The following is a 22,144-nucleotide window of genomic DNA, read 5'->3' as shown; positions in this document are numbered from 1 at the left end:
TATGCATACCGAACCTTTGCCTTTTATGGAATTGCCAAGAATTCGAAGATTCGGCGGAAGAACTCGGACACAACAATTGTTTCCTTCAAATAAATTGTAAAACATGTAGCTTGAGCCTTTGAATAGAAAATAATGTACTTGGCAATTTAGTCACTTTGGAAGGAATAGCTTTTCTGTATTGTTGTAGAGCGTACTATTAAACTATTACTCACATAGATACTATATTATTTCACCTGCTATGGAAAGATTTTTAAAATTTTATAAAACATTTATTAGTTTCGAAAGCTCTCGGCTCATATGCCGTTGAGCGTTACGGAGCCGAAATCTTTATACTATTATATTCTTACAAAATAACGTTAGATTAAGTGAACCGAAAGACTCGTGTTTCAATCTGGATTAGGGAATACAGTATCACAGTAGGGAAGGAGTTCTTGATGAAGTTCTTGTTTCATTACTGTTACGGGACATAGAAATGAAACAAGAATTTCATCACCGTTAAACAAACATTTTCTTAAAAACAACAAAGGAAAGACATACGAGAGGCAATTACGACAAAAGAAACGATATGGTTATCTAAAAAACCCTGATTAATTTACCTAACGGTAATGGTGCCTTTCTCGTGCATTATGGAAATAGTATTTTGACCATAACTTTTGAGCCCATAATTCCAACCAGTAAAATTTTAATAGGAAACAATGGGCCAGGATTTCCCGTAAAATGCAACATGGTGCGAACAAATCGATTAAGGGCAAGCCCCTAAATAGTGGATGAGACTTTTTTACGCACACACACATACATACACACACAGACATCACCTCAATTCGTTGAGCTGAGTCGATTGGTATACAACACTATGGGTCTCCCGCCTTCTATAAAAAGATTGTTTTTGGAGTGAACATAAAGCCTTTCGGTACACTTAGTGTACGAGAAAGGTAAAAATAAATTAGCTCATAAGGAAGTAGTCTTTCACTATGTTATTGTGGAAAAATAATGTATGAAAAGGCAAATCATTATGTAAATGGTATTTGTACGTACAGAAGGAGAGGGTTAGTGATTTATGACAGGAGGTAAGAGGGTTGAAAATGGCGAAAAACGTTGGATGCAATTTTTAAACGTATTTTGTAGCTATATAAAAAGGAGAAGAAGACCTTAATGTCAATATTAGTCCACTAAAGCAGAATTATCCACGATTTTTTTATCTTACTACTACTTTATCAAACCCACACTTCACAGCACGCAAATGTGATTTGACGATAGCCATGAGCTCGCTCTCACTCACCATGTAATCAAAAATTGTCAACTGTGTGTGTATATTATCAAAGTATGAAAATAGTGGACAAATAACAAACATCATAAAAATGTTCTTCTTTGAGATAATGATTTTATTTGCTGAATTTTGAAAATAAATGGATAATATTTGCTGTTAACCGGCCAATATACTTTCGCTATATTTTTTACATTTTTTACTCCTAGAGAATTCAGATTTTCGTAAACCATGTGACATATTGCTTTAATTTTTAATAGTTGACCCTAAGGATGCCGAAAATCTCCAGAATCTGCAGAAGAAGGAGCCTTGCTGGAACGACGACCAAAATTGTTTATTCTACCAGAACTGCCAAACTACGTGTACCAATAATTCAACTGAGTGTTATTTCAAATTTTAATCGTTTAGTGCTGAGGAACAAATTGTAGTTATTCAGATTAATTTTAATGGAAAATTCTGGAAACAGAAATGGTTTTTCCGTCTAACAAGGACAGCCTACCGAAGGGCGGTTAACCTCCAATACCTTTTCCGAACTAAATCTATCACATGTTGTACATATGCATAATCGAGTTTCAGACATAGTAAGGACAGTTGACCAGATAGTGCTAGCAGAAACATTGATTTCTTGCATATGATTTCAACAATCAATCTTCAAAGCGTTGTAATATTTTCAGCAATGCTTATTCTTCAGCATCTCTCAGTATTGAGTCAGATGATTGAATTAACGATAAAATAAAGCCGCTAGGAGCAAAAATGCAAAAAATACATTTTTCCATACTAATCTCCATATAAATTTCAAACGCGATGCTGTAAGTGGGGAAGCAACCAATCGTGCTGTGTATGTGTGTTATGTATGTGTCAATGCGTATATGTGTGCATGTTCGGAAATCAGTAAAATGTTTACAGTGAAAAAAGGACTTTTCATTTTTAAAATCCTGTATCTCAAAATCGGAACATAGTACCTCGGGGTTTTAAGCTTTTCCAATGTAAAAATGGTCAAAGAACACGTTGGTGAGGTTATTTCCTAAATAAAAATATACTCATTTGGTAAAAAACGCATTTTTCACACAAAAACTCAAAAATTGTTCATTTGGCAACACTGCACATCAATAAATTATTTTTTTATGAATTCCTTGAAAAATCTTCTTTCGAATGGTTACCTTAGATTCATTATAGACCTCACAGTTCCAGAGATATGTACAAAACAATATGATGAGTTTCATACATTTGTCCGAAAAGGGGGATGGTCTTATTAATCGTGGGGAGGTCCAATCACCACGAAATTTTGGTTTTTGGGGTATAACCCATACATAAACAATTGGTCAAAATTTCATTCAATTCTAAGAAAGTCGATTGCACGTTTGCATTTTTTCTCGGTCACTTCATATGGAATGACCCATATAGAATTTTTCTTTTGGTCATTATCTAGCATATGTATACATTGTAAACATTAAAGTTTGATGATTTTAACATACAAATGAAAAACAAAAAAAAAGATGCGGGTAAGCCCGTCACCCTTTTGGGGTAAGCCCGTCACATTATAAAATAATCCTTAATTTTTGTTTTCTGGCATGATTTTTTTGTAGATAATAGTATTCCGGCGTTCCCGTCGGACAGTTGTAATTTGGTTCACCCCTTTAAAACGAAAATATTAACGTAATGTCTGGTTCAATAAGCTGGGTCGTAAATTTCTAGTAAGCAGTGAAGGCAAAATAATATCGCTTCCAATAAGTCTGTGCCTGGAGTGAAATCCATGTCAAGAACATCTATCGTTCGTGAAAAAAAAACTTTTATTCGTCATCATCGATCAACACAATTTCCTAATACTATGGACTCAGAAGTTGCGGCTTAGAGGTGAGCCAGCCAAGGGCTGAAAACCTCTTAAATGAAGACAATAATAATAATAAGTTGCGGCTAAAATTTCAAATTTTCAATCGGGTATAGAAAAAATCCCTTTTTGAGCAATTTTACTTATTCGATTTGCACACAACAAGTTCGCATTCAACGGGGAATCTTGCAATGAGTTTACACGAATGTGAAAATTTGGATCAACTCACCTATCAGTGATATTTTAGACTTTCCTTACATCATTTGTCATAAGACGAGTTTGTACAATCCCATTGAATTCCACCACCTAATTGTATCTTGACAGATACGTATTTCGACCTCAACAGTAAGGCCGTTTTCAGTGTCTCGTACTTGACTCGACTAGTCGAGTCGTTTTGTTAATTTTCTTGACATTTGACAGTTCACCGTAGGTTTTATGTGATTCAGAATAGCAAAACAAATAAAAGCTAACATGACATGAGGTCATAAAGTTAATTGAAAAGTGATTTCTTGTAAAAGTCTGGGGGTGACGGGCTTACCCACATTTCCGTTTTCCCTTTCTTTCCCAAAATTGTTATCAATAATCCAACCGGGCTCGCTCAGCACAAAGTTGGGTAAATTCATAAATCCTCAATTTTAAGATGAATAAACTCTAAACTGATAAATGTACTTAACTTTGGAAAGGCAAAAGTAAAGTTTTATCCAATCCAAGTTCAATCCAAATACAATCCAAATACAACCCAAATTTGACCCAAATCCAATTCAAATCCAATCAACAATCATTTTAATTCTTATCATAATCCAATCCAAATCCAATTCAAATACAATCCAAATCCAATCCAAATCCAATCCAAATCCAATGGAAACCAACTGAAATCCAATCCAAACCAATCCAAACACAACCAAATCCAATCCAAACCAATCCAAATCCACTGCAAACCATCCAAACCAATCCAAACCAATCCAAACCAATCCAAACCAATCCAAACCAATCCAAACCAATCCAAATCCAATCCAAACCATCCAAACCAATCCAAACCAATCCAAACCAATCCAAACCAATCCAAACCAACCAAACCAATCCAAACTAATCCAAACCAAACCAATCCAAACCAATCCAAACCAATCCAAACCAATCCAAACCAATCCAAACCAACCAAACCAATCCAAACCAATCCAAACCAATCCAAACCAACCAAACCAACCAAACCAATCCAAACCAATCCAAACCAACCAAACCAATCCAAACCAACCAAACCAATCCAAACCAATCCAAACCAATCCAAACCAATCCAAACCAACCAAACCAATCCAAACCAATCCAAACCAATCCAAACCAATCCAAACCAATCCAAACCAACCAAACCAATCCAAACCAATCCAAACCAACCAAACCAATCCAAACCAATCCAAATCCAATCCAAACCAATCCAAATCCAATCCAAACCAATCCAAACCAACCAAACCAATCCAAACCAATCCAAACCAATCCAAACCAATCCAAACCAACCAAACCAATCCAAACCAACCAAACCAATCCAAACCAATCCAAACCAACCAAACCAATCCAAACCAACCAAACCAATCCAAACCAATCCAAACCAACCAAACCAATCCAAACCAATCCAAACCAATCCAAACCAATCCAAACCAAACCAATCCAAACCAAACCAACCAAACCAATCCAAACCAATCCAAACCAACCAAACCAATCCAAACCAACCAAACCAATCCAAACCAATCCAAACCAATCCAAACCAATCCAAACCAATCCAAACCAATCCAAACCAACCAAACCAATCCAAACCAATCCAAACCAATCCAAACCAATCCAAACCAATCCAAACCAACCAAACCAATCCAAACCAATCCAAACCAATCCAAACCAATCCAAACCAATCCAAACCAATCCAAACCAACCAAACCAATCCAACCAATCCAAACCAATCCAAACCAATCCAAACCAATCCAAACCAATCCAAACCAACCAAACCAATCCAAACCAATCCAAACCAATCCAAACCAATCCAAACCAATCCAAACCAACCAAACCAACCAAACCAATCCAAACCAACCAAACCAATCCAAACCAATCCAAACCAATCCAAACCAATCCAAACCAATCCAAACCAATCCAAACCAATCCAAACCAATCCAAACCAATCCAAACCAATCCAAACCAATCCAAACCAATCCAAACCAACCAAACCAATCCAAACCAATCCAAACCAACCAAACCAACCAAACCAATCCAAACCAATCCAAACCAATCCAAACCAATCCAAACCAATCCAAACCAACCAAACCAATCCAAACCAATCCAAACCAATCCAAACCAACCAAACCAACCAAACCAACCAAACCAATCCAAACCAACCAAACCAATCCAAACCAATCCAAACCAATCCAAACCAATCCAAACCAATCCAAACCAATCCAAACCAATCCAAACCAATCCAAACCAACCAAACCAATCCAAACCAACCAAACCAACCAAACCAATCCAAACCAACCAAACCAATCCAAACCAACCAAACCAATCCAAACCAATCCAAACCAATCCAAACCAACCAAATCCAATCCAAACCAATCCAAACCAATCCAAACCAATCCAAACCAATCCAAACCAATCCAAACCAATCCAAACCAACCAAACCAATCCAAACCAATCCAAACCAATCCAAACCAACCAAACCAATCCAAACCAACCAAACCAATCCAAACCAACCAAACCAATCCAAACCAATCCAAACCAACCAAACCAATCCAAACCAATCCAAACCAATCCAAACCAACCAAACCAACCAAACCAATCCAAACCAACCAAACCAATCCAAACCAATCCAAACCAACCAAACCAATCCAAACCAATCCAAACCAATCCAAACCAACCAAACCAATCCAAACCAATCCAAACCAACCAAACCAATCCAAACCAATCCAAACCAATCCAAACCAATCCAAACCAATCCAAACCAACCAAACCAACCAAACCAATCCAAACCAATCCAAACCAATCCAAACCAATCCAAACCAACCAAACCAATCCAAACCAATCCAAACCAATCCAAACCAATCCAAACCAACCAAACCAATCCAAACCAACCAAACCAATCCAAACCAATCCAAACCAATCCAAACCAATCCAAACCAACCAAACCAACCAAACCAATCCAAACCAATCCAAACCAATCCAAACCAACCAAACCAATCCAAACCAATCCAAACCAATCCAACCAAACCAATCCAAACCAACCAAACCAACCAAACCAATCCAAACCAATCCAAACCAATCCAAACCAATCCAAACCAATCCAAACCAATCCAAACCAATCCGAACCAATCGAAACCAATCGAAACCAACCAAACCAACCAAACCAACCAAACCAATCCAAACCAATCCAAACCAATCCAAACCAATCCAAACCAATCCAAACCAAACCAATCCAAACCAACCAAACCAATCCAAACCAATCCAAACCAATCCAAACCAATCCAAACCAATCCAAACCAACCAAACCAATCCAAACCAATCCAAACCAATCCAAACCAACCAAACCAATCCAAACCAATCCAAACCAATCCAAACCAATCCAAACCAATCCAAACCAATCCAAACCAATCCAAACCAACCAAACCAATCCAAACCAATCCAAACCAATCCAAACCAATCCAAACCAATCCAAACCAACCAAACCAATCCAAACCAATCCAAACCAATCCAAACCAATCCAAACCAACCAAACCAACCAAACCAATCCAAACCAATCCAAACCAACCAAACCAACCAAACCAACCAAACCAACCAAACCAATCCAAACCAATCCAAACCAATCCAAACCAATCCAAACCAATCCAAACCAACCAAACCAATCCAAACCAACCAAACCAATCCAAACCAATCCAAACCAATCCAAACCAACCAAACCAACCAAACCAACCAAACCAATCCAAACCAATCCAAACCAATCCAAACCAATCCAAACCAACCAAACCAATCCAAACCAATCCAAACCAATCCAAACCAACCAAACCAATCCAAACCAATCCAAACCAACCAAACCAACCAAACCAACCAAACCAATCCAAACCAATCCAAACCAACCAAACCAACCAAACCAATCCAAACCAATCCAAACCAATCCAAACCAACCAAACCAATCCAAACCAACCAAACCAACCAAACCAATCCAAACCAATCCAAACCAATCCAAACCAACCAAACCAATCCAAACCAATCCAAACCAATCCAAACCAACCAAACCAATCCAAACCAATCCAAACCAACCAAACCAATCCAAACCAATCCAAACCAATCCAAACCAACCAAACCAACCAAACCAATCCAAACCAATCCAAACCAATCCAAACCAATCCAAACCAACCAAACCAATCCAAACCAACCAAACCAATCCAAACCAACCAAACCAATCCAACCAAACCAAACCAAACCAATCCAAACCAACCAAACCAATCCAAACCAATCCAAACCAACCAAACCAATTCAAACCAATCCAAACCAATCCAAACCAATCCACATCCAATCCATATCCAATCCATATCCAATCCAAACCAACCAAACCAACCAAACCAATCCAAACCAATCCAAACCAAACCAAATCCAATCGAACCAATCCAAATTAAACCAAACCAATCCAACCAAACCAAGTCCAATCCAAACCAAATCCAAATCCAATCCAAACCAACCAAACCAACCAAACCAATCCAAACCAATCCAATCCAAACCAATCCAAACCAATCCAAACCAACCAAACCAATCCAAACCAATCCAAACCAACCAAACCAACCAAACCAATCCAAACCAATCCAAACCAATCCAAACCAATCCAAACCAATCCAAACCAACCAAACCAACCAAACCAACCAAACCAATCCAAACCAATCCAAACCAATCCAAACCAACCAAACCAATCCAAACCAACCAAACCAATCCAAACCAACCAAACCAATCCAAACCAACCAAACCAATCCAAACCAATCCAAACCAATCCAAACCAATCCAAACCAATCCAAACCAATCCAAACCAATCCAAACCAATCCAAACCAATCCAAACCAATCCAAACCAACCAAACCAATCCAAACCAATCCAAACCAACCAAACCAATCCAAACCAATCCAAACCAATCCAAACCAATCCAAACCAATCCAAACCAATCCAAACCAATCCAAACCAATCCAAACCAACCAAACCAATCCAAACCAATCCAAACCAATCCAAACCAACCAAACCAATCCAACCAAACCAACCAAACCAATCCAAACCAATCCAAACCAATCCAAACCAATCCAAACCAATCCAAACCAACCAAACCAATCCAAACCAATCCAAACCAATCCAAACCAATCCAAACCAATCCAAACCAACCAAACCAACCAAACCAATCCAAACCAACCAAACCAATCCAAACCAATCCAAACCAATCCAAACCAATCCAAACCAATCCAAACCAATCCAAACCAACCAAACCAATCCAAACCAACCAAACCAATCCAAACCAACCAAACCAATCCAAACCAATCCAAACCAACCAAACCAACCAAACCAATCCAAACCAACCAAACCAATCCAAACCAATCCAAACCAATCCAAACCAACCAAACCAACCAAACCAATCCAAACCAATCCAAACCAATCCAAACCAACCAAACCAATCCAAACCAACCAAACCAACCAAACCAATCCAAACCAATCCAAACCAATCCAAACCAACCAAACCAACCAAACCAACCAAACCAATCCAAACCAACCAAACCAATCCAAACCAACCAAACCAATCCAAACCAACCAAACCAATCCAAACCAATCCAAACCAATCCAAACCAATCCAAACCAATCCAAACCAACCAAACCAATCCAAACCAATCCAAACCAATCCAAACCAACCAAACCAAACCAATCCAAACCAACCAAACCAATCCAAACCAATCCAAACCAACCAAACCAACCAAACCAACCAAACCAATCCACATCCAATCCACATCCAATCCAAACCAATCCAAACCAACCAAACCAATCCAAACCAATCCAAACCAAACCAAATCCAATCCAAACCAAACCAATCGAACCAACCGAAACCAACTGAAACCAATCGAACCAACCGAACCAACCTGAACCAACCTGAACCAATCCAAATTAAACCAAACCAATCTAAACCAAACCAACCTAATCCAAATTAAACCAAACCAATCCAAACCAATCCAAACTAATCCAAACCAAACCAAACCAACCAAACCAATCCAACCAAACCAACCAAACCAATCCAATCCAAACCAATCCAAACCAATCCAAACCAACCAAACCAACCAAACCAATCCAAACCAATCCAAACCAACCAAACCAATCCAAACCAATCCAAACCAATCCAAACCAACCAAACCAATCCAAACCAATCCAAACCAATCCAAACCAATCCAAACCAACCAAACCAACCAAACCAACCAAACCAATCCAAACCAATCCAAATCCAATCCAAACCAATCCAAACCAATCCAAACCAACCCAAACCAATCCAAACCAATCCAAACCAACCAAACCAATCCAAACCAATCCAAACCAATCCAAACCAACCAAACCAACCAAACCAATCCAAACCAATCCAAACCAACCAAACCAATCCAAACCAATCCAAACCAATCCAAACCAATCCAAACCAATCCAAACCAATCCAAACCAACCAAACCAATCCAAACCAATCCAAACCAATCCAAACCAATCCAAACCAATCCAAACCAATCCCAAACCAATCCAAACCAATCCAAACCAATCCAACCAACCAATCAAACCAATCGAAACCAATCGAACCAACTGAAACCAATCGAAACCAACCGAACCAACCGAAACCAACTGAACCAACCGAAACCAATCGAAACCAATCCAAATTAAACCAAACCAATCCAAACCAAACCAAATCCAATCCAAACCAAACCAAACCAACCAAACCAATCCAAACCAATCCAAACCAATCCAATCCAACCAATCCAAACCAATCCAAACCAATCCAAACCAACCAAACCAATCCCAAACCAATCCAAACCAACCAAACCAATCCAAACCAATCCAAACCAATCCAAACCAATCCAAACCAAACCAACCAAACCAATCCAAACCAACCCAAACCAATCCAAACCAATCCAAACCAATCCAAACCAACCAAACCAATCCAAACCAATCCAAACCAACCAAACCAATCCAAACCAACCAAACCAATCCAAACCAACCAAACCAATCCAAACCAATCCAAACCAATCCAAACCAACCAAACCAATCCAAACCAACCAAACCAACCAAACCAACCAAACCAATCCAAACCAATCCAAACCAATCCAAACCAATCCAAACCAATCCAAACCAACCAAACCAATCCAAACCAATCCAAACCAAATCCAAACCAATCCAAACCAATCCCAAACCAATCCAAACCAACCAAACCAATCCAAACCAATCCAAACCAATCCAAATCCAATCCAAACCAACCAAACCAATCCAAACCAATCCAAACCAACCAAACCAACCAAACCAACCAAACCAATCCAAACCAACCAAACCAACCAAACCAATCCAAACCAATCCAAACCAACCAAACCAATCCAAACCAATCCAAACCAATCCAAACCAATCCAAACCAATCCAAACCAATCCAAACCAATCCAAACCAACCAAACCAACCAAACCAATCCAAACCAATCCAAACCAATCCAAACCAATCCAACCAATCCAAACCAACCAAACCAATCCAAACCAATCCAAACCAATCCAAACCAACCAAACCAATCCAAACCAATCCAAACCAATCCAAACCAATCCAAACCAATCCAAACCAATCCAAACCAATCCAAACCAACCAAACCAACCAAACCAATCCAAACCAATCCAACCAACCAAACCAATCCAAACCAATCCAAACCAACCAAACCAACCAAACCAATCCAAACCAATCCAAACCAATCCAAACCAATCCAAACCAATCCAAACCAATCCAAACCAACCGAAACCAACCAAACCAATCCAAACCAACCAAACCAATCCAAACCAATCCAAACCAATCCAAACCAATCCAAACCAATCCAAACCAATCCAAACCAACTTAATCCAATCCAAACCAATCCAAAACCAACCAAACCAATCCAAACCAATCCAAACCAATCCAATCCAATCCAAACCAATCCAAAATCCAATCCAAACCAATCCAAACCAATCCAAACCAACCAAACCAATCCAAACCAATCCAAACCAATCCAAACCAATCCAAACCAATCCAAACCAATCCAAATCCAATCCAAACCAATCCAAACCAATCCAAACCAATCCAAACCAATCCAAATCCAATCCAAACCAATCCAAACCAATCCAAACCAATCCAAACCAATCCAAACCAATCCAAACCAATCCAAACCAACCAAATCCAACCAAACCAACCAAAATCCAAACCAATCCAAATCCAATCCAAACCAATCCAACCAATCCAAACCAATCCAAACCAATCCAAACCAATCCAAACCAATCCAAATCCAACCAAACCAACCAATCCAAACCAATCCAAACCAATCCAAACCAATCCAAACCAATCCAAACCAATCCAAACCAATCCAAACCAATCCAAACCAATCCAAACCAACCAAACCAATCCAAACCAACCAAACCAATCCAAACCAATCCAAACCAATCCAAACCAACCAAACCAATCCAAATCCAATCCAAACCAATCCAAACCAATCCAAACCAATCCAAACCAATCCAAACCAATCCAAACCAATCCAAACCAATCCAAACCAAACCAATCCAAACCAATCCAAACCAATCCAAACCAATCCAAACCAATCCAAACCAATCCAAACCAATCCAAACCAATCCAAACCAATCCAAACCAATCCAAACCAATCCAAACCAATCCAACCAATCCAAACCAATCCAAACCAATCCAAACCAATCCAAACCAATCCAAACCAAACCAATCCAAACCAACCAAACCAATCAAACCAACCAAACCAATCCAAACCAAACCAATCCAAACCAATCCAAACCAACCAAACCAATCCAAACCAACCAAACCAAACCAATCCAAACCAACCAAACCAATCCAAACCAATCCAAACCAATCCAAACCAATCCAAACCAACCAAACCAACCGAATCCAATCCAAATCCAATCCAAATCCAATCCAAATCCAATCCAAATCCAATCCAAATCCAATCCAAATCCAATCCAAATCCAATCCAAATCCAATCCAAATCCAATTCAAATCAAATTCAAATATAATTCAAATCCAATCCAAATCCAATCCAAATCCAATCCAAATCCAATCCAAATCCAACCTCAGGGTGACGTCCTCATTAAGAATTTCCAGGGTAGCATGGATGAATGGGTGGCGGTTGGATGCTGAGGCCTGGGCTGCGAGCATGCTTGCCGAGTCGGTGATGATCGGCATCGGTCCGTTGCTCGGCAGAGACACAGCCTAGAATACTGATGCAGCTTCCGCCAAGAAAACGGAGCACATCTCCGGTAGCCGGTAGGAGGCGGATGGGTTGTCGCTGGAGTCAATTCCAATCCCCTCCCTGCCTGTCGCCTTAGAGCCGTCCGTGTCGACGTTGATCGGTATCGGTCCTCGATGCGCTGGTTGAAGAGGCTCTGCGCTTGCTGTTTGCTGTTGCTTTACGTAATTGTGTCTTCAGCGACATGTTGAGTCTCGGGGGTTTGGATGACCAGTCCCGTGGGCCAAGGCGGTGGAGACCGGCGATTTTTGGTAGCTGCTGTTGGGTTGTCTGTCGGAAGTTCTTATTGACCCTGTCAAGGAGGTAGCAGGGGCCACTGGAGGCCTCAGTTTTCTGCAAGTAGCCGATGGTTTCAGAGCTGAGGGCTGCTGTCAGTTTGTAGCAGAAGGGAACAACACCAGATTCGGCGCACGCGAAGTCAGAAGGTGTAGAAGAGAAGTGTCCCGAGTGCAGCCTAACGGGTATTTGCATAATGTTTTTTTCTTGTAATTCAGTCGGTGGTCAATCGTGACGCCAAAGAGCTTGACGCAGTTTCGGTTTGGGATAGGATTGCCGTCGAGCATGATGGGTTGACTGGGTGGTTGGTGATTGCTCTCGCAGATGTGGACAAATTTTTCCGCTGTCATTTGGTAGCCTGTTGTTTTGGCCCACCTAGCAACCTTGCTGACGGCCGCCTGGGCCTTTCTTCGGATTAGTTTTGGTCGCTTACCTGTCACTACCAGCAGGATATCGTCCGCGTACACGAGGATAAAGATTCCCTTTGACAGGTCTCTAAACACTTCCTCCATTTCCTCAAGGAAAAGCGCGGCGGCGATTATTTATCCCTGGGGGACTCTAGTTTCCTCCTCCATGGTTTTGGATGTATGCGCTCCGAGCTGCACTCGAAAATATCGTTCTAGCAGGAAATTTTTGATGAACCGATAAAAGTTGCCGGATATCAGTTGTCAGAGTGCTAGCCTTTGTAGGATTCGTGGTGTTCGGGGCCGGGGTATAGGCCTTGAAGATGTCTAGGGACACCACTTTGGCATGGTGCTCAGGATTGTTTGCTTCTTGGAGTATTTGATCCAGCGAAGCCCAGGACGGAAGGCATGTTGGCGGTGATCTAGGTGTCCAGTGCTTTCTAGGTACTCCATTAGCCTGCGGTTTGCCATCCGTTCTAGTCTGTTGATGGTCCTTGGTTCTTTGGTATCGGCACGACTAAGCTGGACATCCAATCAGCTAGAAGCGTGCCACTTTGCCACTCCTTGTTAGAGGCCTAAAGGAGAGCAACTTTTACGCTGGGGAGAGGTTCTTCAACATTGGATATCCGAGGTTGTCAGGCGGATTTCCCCTACCCCTTTCTCAACGCAAACTCGAGCTCCTCAAGCGTGAAAGGCTGGTTGCGGCGGAGGGGTTGGGGTGTCTTCTTCGGAAGTGATCAGCTAGAGCGTCAGCGATTGCCGGATCTCGTTGCATGTTGCCGTCGACCTTTAGCCCGTCGCTTACCTGAAAGTTTGTTCACGCGTCTCCATAGCTCGGTGGTTGACTGTTCGCTGGAAATACCATCGAGGAATTCAGTTCAGGTATTTTCCTTTGCCTCACGGATGGTTTGCCGGCACTCGTTCCTTGCCGTCTGGTATGTCGTCCGAATGTTGGCTATGGCGGGGTCGTCCTGGAGCATGAGCTCTTTGGCCTTCTTGAACGCGCGGAGCGCTTTCCTTTTACGTTTAACCCTTTTTTTGGTATCTTCGCTCCACCAGTGAACTGATTTGCAGCCGGGGTTTAGGCTAGTTTTTGGGATTGTTTTTGCCCTAGTAGCACAATTCCGATCGATTTTGTTGCAGCAACACCAATGTGACTGGATTTGGTTGCATATAAGTCACAGTGACTGGTATATTACAAGTATGCTACTCTGGTCTGGCTGCTCGTGGAATGGCTTCGGACAGTTCGAGGGCTGTTGGCGTTTGTTCTTGTAGTTCTCGTTCCATCTCCTGCAGGAAGCTGCTCCAGTCAACTTGCTTGTAAAGCCAGCGCGGGCGTCGGGAAATCTCGGTGGGTGAGTTGTCAAGCGCCACGAGGATGGGTGCGTGGTCGCTGCCCCTGGGATCACCGTCCGTGGTCCAGAGGAGCCTTCCGACGACCGAGCTCGAGGCTAACGAGATATCGATGACAGACTCCATAGACCCTCGGTGGAGGGTGGGAGTGCCGTCGTTAAGTAAGTTAAGATAAAGCCTGCTTCTATAGCCGCGTTGAAGACGCTGTTTGAACGGCTACCCCAGGAGTGGTGGTAGTTATTCGTGTCGCCGAGTACAATTACCGGAGATGGTAATTTCTCGAAAATACTTAATGTAAATCGAGACGATGGTTATCGGAAATGGCCATTCAAGTCTTACTGCTACTACCGGGAACCGACTTTTAGCGCGAAATCGATTGCAATATGAAACATTTTGACGTTAGCGTAATGCGGCAATCTGGCACAACTGAGGCGCGACACAAGAAACTCGGAATTTCGGGACAGAACAGAGGGAAGTCGTTTGACCACACTTTGGAGAGCACGAACGTCGAACTGGAAACCGTCGTAGATGAAGTTCCGATGAGTGACAATATGAACGATTCATAATGCACTATGGGCAAGTTATAGATTGTTATGGTCTCGGAGAAATGATAGAAAACGGTAAGCTGTTTGCACAATTCTGTAGCTATATTGACATGATGGTTGGGAGATCGCTTCTTCCTTATCGAACAGTACACAAAGTCACGTGGGCAGAATTTGCGGGAGGTCTATTTATAATGTATATTACGGCAGTATGGCGCTTCGCCAGATTCAGCTCAGTTGCGATTCTTTCAAAACGAAATCTGATTTAAAGTAGATTGATGTTAGTCGTATATGCAAACCACGAAAAAGTACACGATGTTATATTTATTTTCAAAACCATATCTGTTGCAGAAACAGAGATTCGAGAAATATATTAAGAAATTTCTTAAACCCTTATAGAGATGAGCCAGCCTAGGACTGCAAATCTCTATAATAAAGATAATAATGATAATAATTCCTAAACCTTAGCGGAATCGGGTGCGTCGCGCTTCACCTTTGATGTACAATAGGTGGTTACCATTCGATTACATATACTTCTACATGTTAAAGGCGGTCGAACTATACGAAATTTTATAAAAGCATCGAAATGCGTAAACTTGGAAATGTATTTTTGTCAACAAATGCTTTCAATTGAAATCAACTAGATAAATGCATTAAGAAATCAGATATCCCCTCATCATAAAATCACTTCACCTACCGTTCATTCGGATCTTCGCTGCACTGCTGGTGACGACCTGCCGCGTTAGTTTGTGCATCGTCCTACACCGGTACGACGGATACCGGTCGTTATACTCTAGATTGTGCACCAGAAGCTCGCCTGTGGGAAGCAGGTGATATTTTCCATCTGCGACGAGAAACGTAAGGAAAAAAATAGTAAGGAACAAGCGGTTCATCGACCGGGATTATTTTCCGCTCGGAGGCGAAATGTCACTTACCGCCCTGCAGCGAGGGATAGATGTAGAAGGCCGGCTCCTGCACCCAGGACACCACCCGCACTAGCTCCTTAACAAAATTAGGCACTACACAACGCAGAATTGCGGTACAGCCGCGGGACGCTGCCAGCATTTCGACGTCGACTTTGTACGCTTGAGCAACCACTGCTCCGGGCCGGGGATGTTGTATGATGATTGCAGACGAAGGGCGAGAAAAAAAATCGAAAAAATTGGAGAAAAAGGGAAAAAATAGTTGAATCGTTAGTGACGACGGTGTGATCATTACCGGCTTGATGAACTTGGATGCAGTTCAAAGTCATTCCGGAGATAAATTACAGGATGCGCCAGGAACAGGTTGATTGCAATCAGAGGAATCAGACGTTGTCGTTTGTAGTTAATAATCAGTAGTGGTGTAGTCATGAAGCTTCTTTTATGGTTCGCATAGATAAAAACTACATTCGACTTCTGGTATGTGTGTAACTAGAAGGTTAAAATTCTGACGTCGAAGTTGTTCAAAAACATTTTGTCGAGCACATGGTATTGGACACTCAGCAGGGCTTAATTTTTTTTTTTGAATATTGAAAGGTCCAATCTAGCTACGCTATAGTACGACCGATGCCATGTTTAAGATTACATCAAAGATTAAGCACTGCAGCAAAAGATGTACTTCCACCACCCAGTCAGCAGTGGCGGGATAAATAAAGCTGTAGAAAAGCTCCTCCAGTGCTACTAACTAGCTACATACCATATTCCATCCAGTCTGCACAATGATACAATGTAATCTTCTTGAGGCATTATGACACCTCCCTGCTTTTCACGACATTGCAATGGGGCGCTAAAAGTTTTACATACATAAATTTTCACCCGTACCAGCGCTAGCGAGTTGTCGTTGTGGGTTGATGAGAATCTGCTGCTGGGTGTAGTCTGAAATTTACGGCAGCGGACTTGAATTAGGTGCCTTAGCACTGCTTGCTATTGTAAAATCCAAACGTCTGGGCAGCAAACTTTCTCTTATTGTCTGCAAATTTTCTTCGGCCCTGTGTTGGCCAGTGAAGTTACACAGCTTCTATTCGGTGACTAACGATTATATCGCACTATGGGGTGAAGCTTTGTGAATGGAGCACTTCTCCCATGTTACTCAACTTTACAAAGAGACTGCGCATCTGCTTGTTTTTTGCAATGTGTGAATGGAAATGACCGAATACTGATTACCGTTTATCCGTATTGAACCAACAAATCTTACAATTCTATATAATAAAAATATCGTCATTGAGTCTGAGGCAGCGGTTCTCAACCTTTTTCATGAGTAGTACCCCTTCAGACCTTTGCATTGCATGAGGTACCCCTTGTTTTTTTTTATGAAAATTGAACAAAAGACTCATATTTCAAAATATTTCATTGGGTTACCGACGAAACACTTAAAATTTGGATTTTGATTTTTGATGAAAATAAAAATATTTAAAAAAAATTTAGTAGTTCCTGAAATAACATTGTGTAATAAAATATCAATTTGAAGTATCTTTCTAACGTAATGTAATTATGAAAATAAGTAATAAAATTTCATATAATTGGTATTTATTTTTACTTGATTTTGTAAATTAAAATTATTATCCACCTAAATTTATTTAACGATTTTTTTGAATTTCGCTTTTCTTTTGATGCTCCACACACGTGCTTTGATACATACACAAAATTACAAAATATTGTTTATTGTCTTGCAATCAAGAGAACCTATACGAAGACGAGCTCGGTGGCCTAGTGGCTACCGCTTCTGCCTTATAAGCAGGAGGTCGTGGGTTCAACTAAAGGCTCGTCCCTTTCCTACTTTGTATTTCTATCATAGTTCTTTCTGTGTTTCACGTTTTATCAACACGATTCCTATTATTATAACCTTCCGCACTAACAATTCCAAATCCTCCCGAGGCACCTATGAGAGGTCGCCGAGTTCTCTGAATCTTTCTTAAGTAGGTTTTCGACTAACCATCCTTCCCTTTCTCCAGCATTCGCAAGGACTTGGCCAGGACAGATCTGGACTATTGGAGAGTGCGTTGCTTCCATCTAAGACAGCGGTTCTCAACCTTTTTCTTAAGAGATACCCCTTCGAACTTTTGCATGATTTGAGGTACCCCCTGTCGAAAGAAGGCTTCCAATCCTCTTGAAAACATAGTTCCAAGCCAGTTGACAATCAGACTTCGTGGTGCGAGGACGTATATATACTCTCTAATCGCATTGTCTATAACCTCAATTATTTGTGATCAGCCACGTGGCTGTTGAGATATTTTTTTCGCTCCGGGTTGAGTGCAACATGGATGACGGACTAGTGAAAAATACACTGGCGTTTCAGTTCCCTCAGGGGGCGCCAGCACCGTCGTTGGTGGAAATGGCGCGGTTTGTGAAGAACCTCGATGCCGATCTTGATTCTATGGAAACAAGTTATAAGCTGTCAGAAGAAAAATGTGTTTGTGTGAAATTCAAATCGTTACAGGCGATGAAGGAAGCGCAAACGCAAATCCCAGAAATTTGCGTGTTTCGTTATTCCAACGGAGAAAAAGTGGAAGTCAAAATGGCAATAGCAGGCTGCTGTACCAAATACGTGCGAATTTTTGACTTGCCCCGGAAGTTCCGATTCAGAAATCTCAGCTGTGCTGGGCAGGTACGGAATCGTAAAAAGAACAGTCAGAGAAAAGTTCCCTGCAGATCTTGGGCTGAACTTATTCACCGGTGTACGAGGTGTATACCTGGATATAAAGAAAGTAGTCCCGGCTTCGCTATTCTTTCTTAATCGGAAAGGCCGTATTTTCTACGAAGGGCTCAAGCAGAGGTGCTACATGTGCAAGGAGGAAGGACATTTGAAAGTGGACTGTCCACAAAAAAGCGGTGTCAAATCCTCTATTAACGCGATACCGGTGGAGAGAAGCAACGTGACGGGTGGACCGAAGAACAATGGTCCAAATACAACAGCTGCGGATGACGGAGAAGAGACCATCCTACAAACGCAACAGTCCCTTGTTGCAGAACAACCAAGCTATTCATTTGTGTTGAGTGGCAAACACCAGGAAAAAGATGACACAATGAGTGTGCCGAAATGACCACGTTGGTATCATCACGTAACAAAAGTGCAACCACAGATTCAGATCATTCTATTGATTTGATGGAATCTGAGGCAGACAGCAAGGACAAACATGCGGTGAGACGACAAAACTCAACCGAAGAGTCAGTTGATACCGACGATGAATTGCTACCTGATTTTACAAAGGTAGTTGGGAACCGCAGATCCACACGATCGGGGGTGAAGAAAGTGATGACACCCTCGAAACTATTTCTAAAGAATCGCTACAGTCGGGTAATCGGCGTAGTTCCAGCAAATAAGTGAAATCTCACGAGTGTAAAGCAGTGTTGGTGCATTTATATTCGTTGATTACTATAAGTGATGATGTACATTAGAAGATTAGCGACGATTAATATCAACGCAATTGAAGTGCTAGCCAAAAAGATGTTACTGAAACAGTTTCTGGAAAAAAATGATATAGATATAGCCTTTCTGCAAGAAGTTCAGTTTGACGACTTTTCATTCGTTCAAAGTCATGTAGCGTTGGTGAACATCGGTGAGACAAATAAGGAACGGCTATCTTAATCCGTAAGTCACTGAATACTCGCAGTTACTACTGGATCCTGGAGGAAGAATTATTTCGGTTTCTGATGGACGGTGTGAATTTTATTAACGTGTATGGTCATTCCGGTGCGCAATATAAAGTGGAGAGAGATGTGCTGTTTTCCGATACTATCGCAGTACACTTCAATAAGCCTGAAACAGTTGGTAGTGTTCTCGCAGGAGACTTTAACTGCGTGTTAGACGCCAAGGACTGCAAAGGTAAAATGTACAACTATTCAAGCGGCTTAAAATCAGCTGTGGAACTTCTTGATCTTCAAGATGTAGCAGTGACGTTGAAAAGTGCGAAGAGGGATTTTACGTTCTTCCGTGGAGAGTCTGCTTCTAGGTTAGACCGGGTATACGTATCTAAAAATTTCAGTACAAAAGTGAATCGATGTGTTACAATTCCCGTAGTGTTCTCTGATCATCATGCGGTAGTTGTTGATTACACAATCTCAGTTGATCAACGTGTTTGCGTGCACGGTAGAGGCTACTGGAAGATCAATGATTACCTGATCCACGATTCAAAACATCCAAAAAGGGTTTAAAAGAGAATACGGTGAACTGAAGAAGAGAAGAAAGTATTCTGAAAGTTTTAGTGAATGGTGGTCCTATGATGTTAAGCGTAAGATTAGGCAGTATTTTAAACGTAAGTCCTTCGAGCTCAATGATACGAATAGACGGAGAAAAGATATATGGGAAAGAAAGCTAAGTGAGTTGTGGGAAAAACAGAAGAAAGGTGAACAGGTGTCTGACGAAATCAGTGTTGCTAAATCGAAGATACTGGAAATTGAAGTGAATAGGATGACTAGCTACGCTAGCCGGTTTCAGCCATTATCCTTGCTCGAAAGCGAAAAAATCGGGATTTATCATGTTTCAAAAATGATCAAAAGAAAATTGAATGGATCTACGCTGGCTCTAAGAAAAGAAAACAAAATGATAACAAATCACGACGAGGTCAAATCGATGGTGAGTGAACATTACAAAACTATTTTCAAAAAAAGTTCTACGAATCGTGCGGGTCTTTACGTCGTTAGAATTTCTAAACAAAGCATTCAGTGAGATGTCGAAGGAAAAGTTAATTGCTCCAATCTGTGAAGTAGAACTATTTAACACCATTAGTAGTGCTAAGAACAAAAATCTCCCGGTCCTGACGGCATCACGTATGAATTTCATTCTATTCATTTCGAATTATTGAAAGTGGATCTTCTCAAGTTATTTAACGGTTTGTTAGATAATACAATTGTACCTATGGAAAATTTTTCTGATGGTGTTATAAAGCTCATTCCGAAAAGGGAAAATCGAAAGATTTGACAGACTTCCGACCTATAAGTATGTTGAATACGGATTACAAACTTTTCACGAAAATAATAGCTAATCGTATTTTTGGTAGCATAAGTGAGATAATAGGTGAAGGACAAACTGCTGCTGTACCAGGCAAATCGTGGGTCGACAATTTGGATGTCCTTCGAACACTTTTTATTAAAGCTCAACAATCTACAGCTATTAAATTTGCATAACTGAGCCTAGATTTGGAAAAAGCCTTCGATGTAGTGGACCACGGTCAATTATGGGTAACTTTGGAAAAAAAGTCCCTACCTCGAAATCTAATAACAGTGATACAACGCTTATACTCAGATGCCACCTCCAAAGTATTAGTTAATGGTACCCTTACTAGTGAGATCAAAATGAACAGGTCAGTGAGACAAGGATGCCCGCTTTCAATGACACTTTTTGTGATATATATCGAGCCATTGATTAGGCAAATATATGCTGAATTGAGAGGTATTTTAATAGATGAAAGATTCATTAAAATAAAAGCTTTTGCCGATGATATTACAATTATTATAAGAAACGATCAAGAGTTTGATATTGTTCTAAAAATACTAACTGAGGCATAACTAACATAGTTCTGATTTTTCATTTGAGGCAGGAATCAATTTAAATTTAAAAAAGTCAGGATTCATAAGATTTAATAGTTGCAAAATCGGTCCTCAAATGATTGTGGAAAAGAAGAAATTAAAAATATTAGGGTTTAATGGTATCAACTAGTTGAAAGTAATGGTGGACAAAAATTTCAAAAATCTGATAGCTAGTTTGAAATTTTTCCTCTCATCAATTCTCTGCGAGAAGATTGAATTTGATAGGAGAAAATAATTGTTTTAAATACTTTATGTTATCAAAACTTTGGTACATAGCACAAATCATTCCTCCAGATAGTAAACACATTGCTGAAATAAAAATGATTACTGGACAGTTTTGTGGAGCCACCATAATATGATTAGAGTGCAAAGGGATCAGTTGTATTTAGATAATAGTCAAGGAGGTTTGAAACTCATGGATCCAGAAACACAATGTCATTCGCTATTCATTAGGAATCTT

At 40.6% G+C, this 22,144-nt stretch overlaps 1 protein-coding gene across 3 annotated transcripts in view; it reads right to left on the bottom strand.

Moving 5' to 3' along the window:
* LOC134211072 (cell adhesion molecule Dscam2) overlaps nt 1–22,144 on the bottom strand; it is a 531,807-nt gene that overhangs the window by 160,396 nt on the left and 349,267 nt on the right. For all 3 annotated transcript variants that reach the window (XM_062687653.1, XM_062687651.1, XM_062687654.1), the window contains exons 3-4: nt 16,114–16,275; nt 15,876–16,022 (exon numbers count right to left, since the gene is read on the bottom strand). In XM_062687653.1, coding sequence (XP_062543637.1) covers nt 15,876–16,022; nt 16,114–16,275 — 309 coding nt within the window. The remainder of the gene's footprint in view (nt 1–15,875; nt 16,023–16,113; nt 16,276–22,144) is intronic.

Source organism: Armigeres subalbatus, chromosome 2 (assembly GCF_024139115.2).
Source record: "Armigeres subalbatus isolate Guangzhou_Male chromosome 2, GZ_Asu_2, whole genome shotgun sequence".
Taxonomy (NCBI): domain Eukaryota; kingdom Metazoa; phylum Arthropoda; class Insecta; order Diptera; family Culicidae; genus Armigeres; species Armigeres subalbatus.
This window is presented reverse-complemented; position numbering and strand designations above follow the sequence as displayed.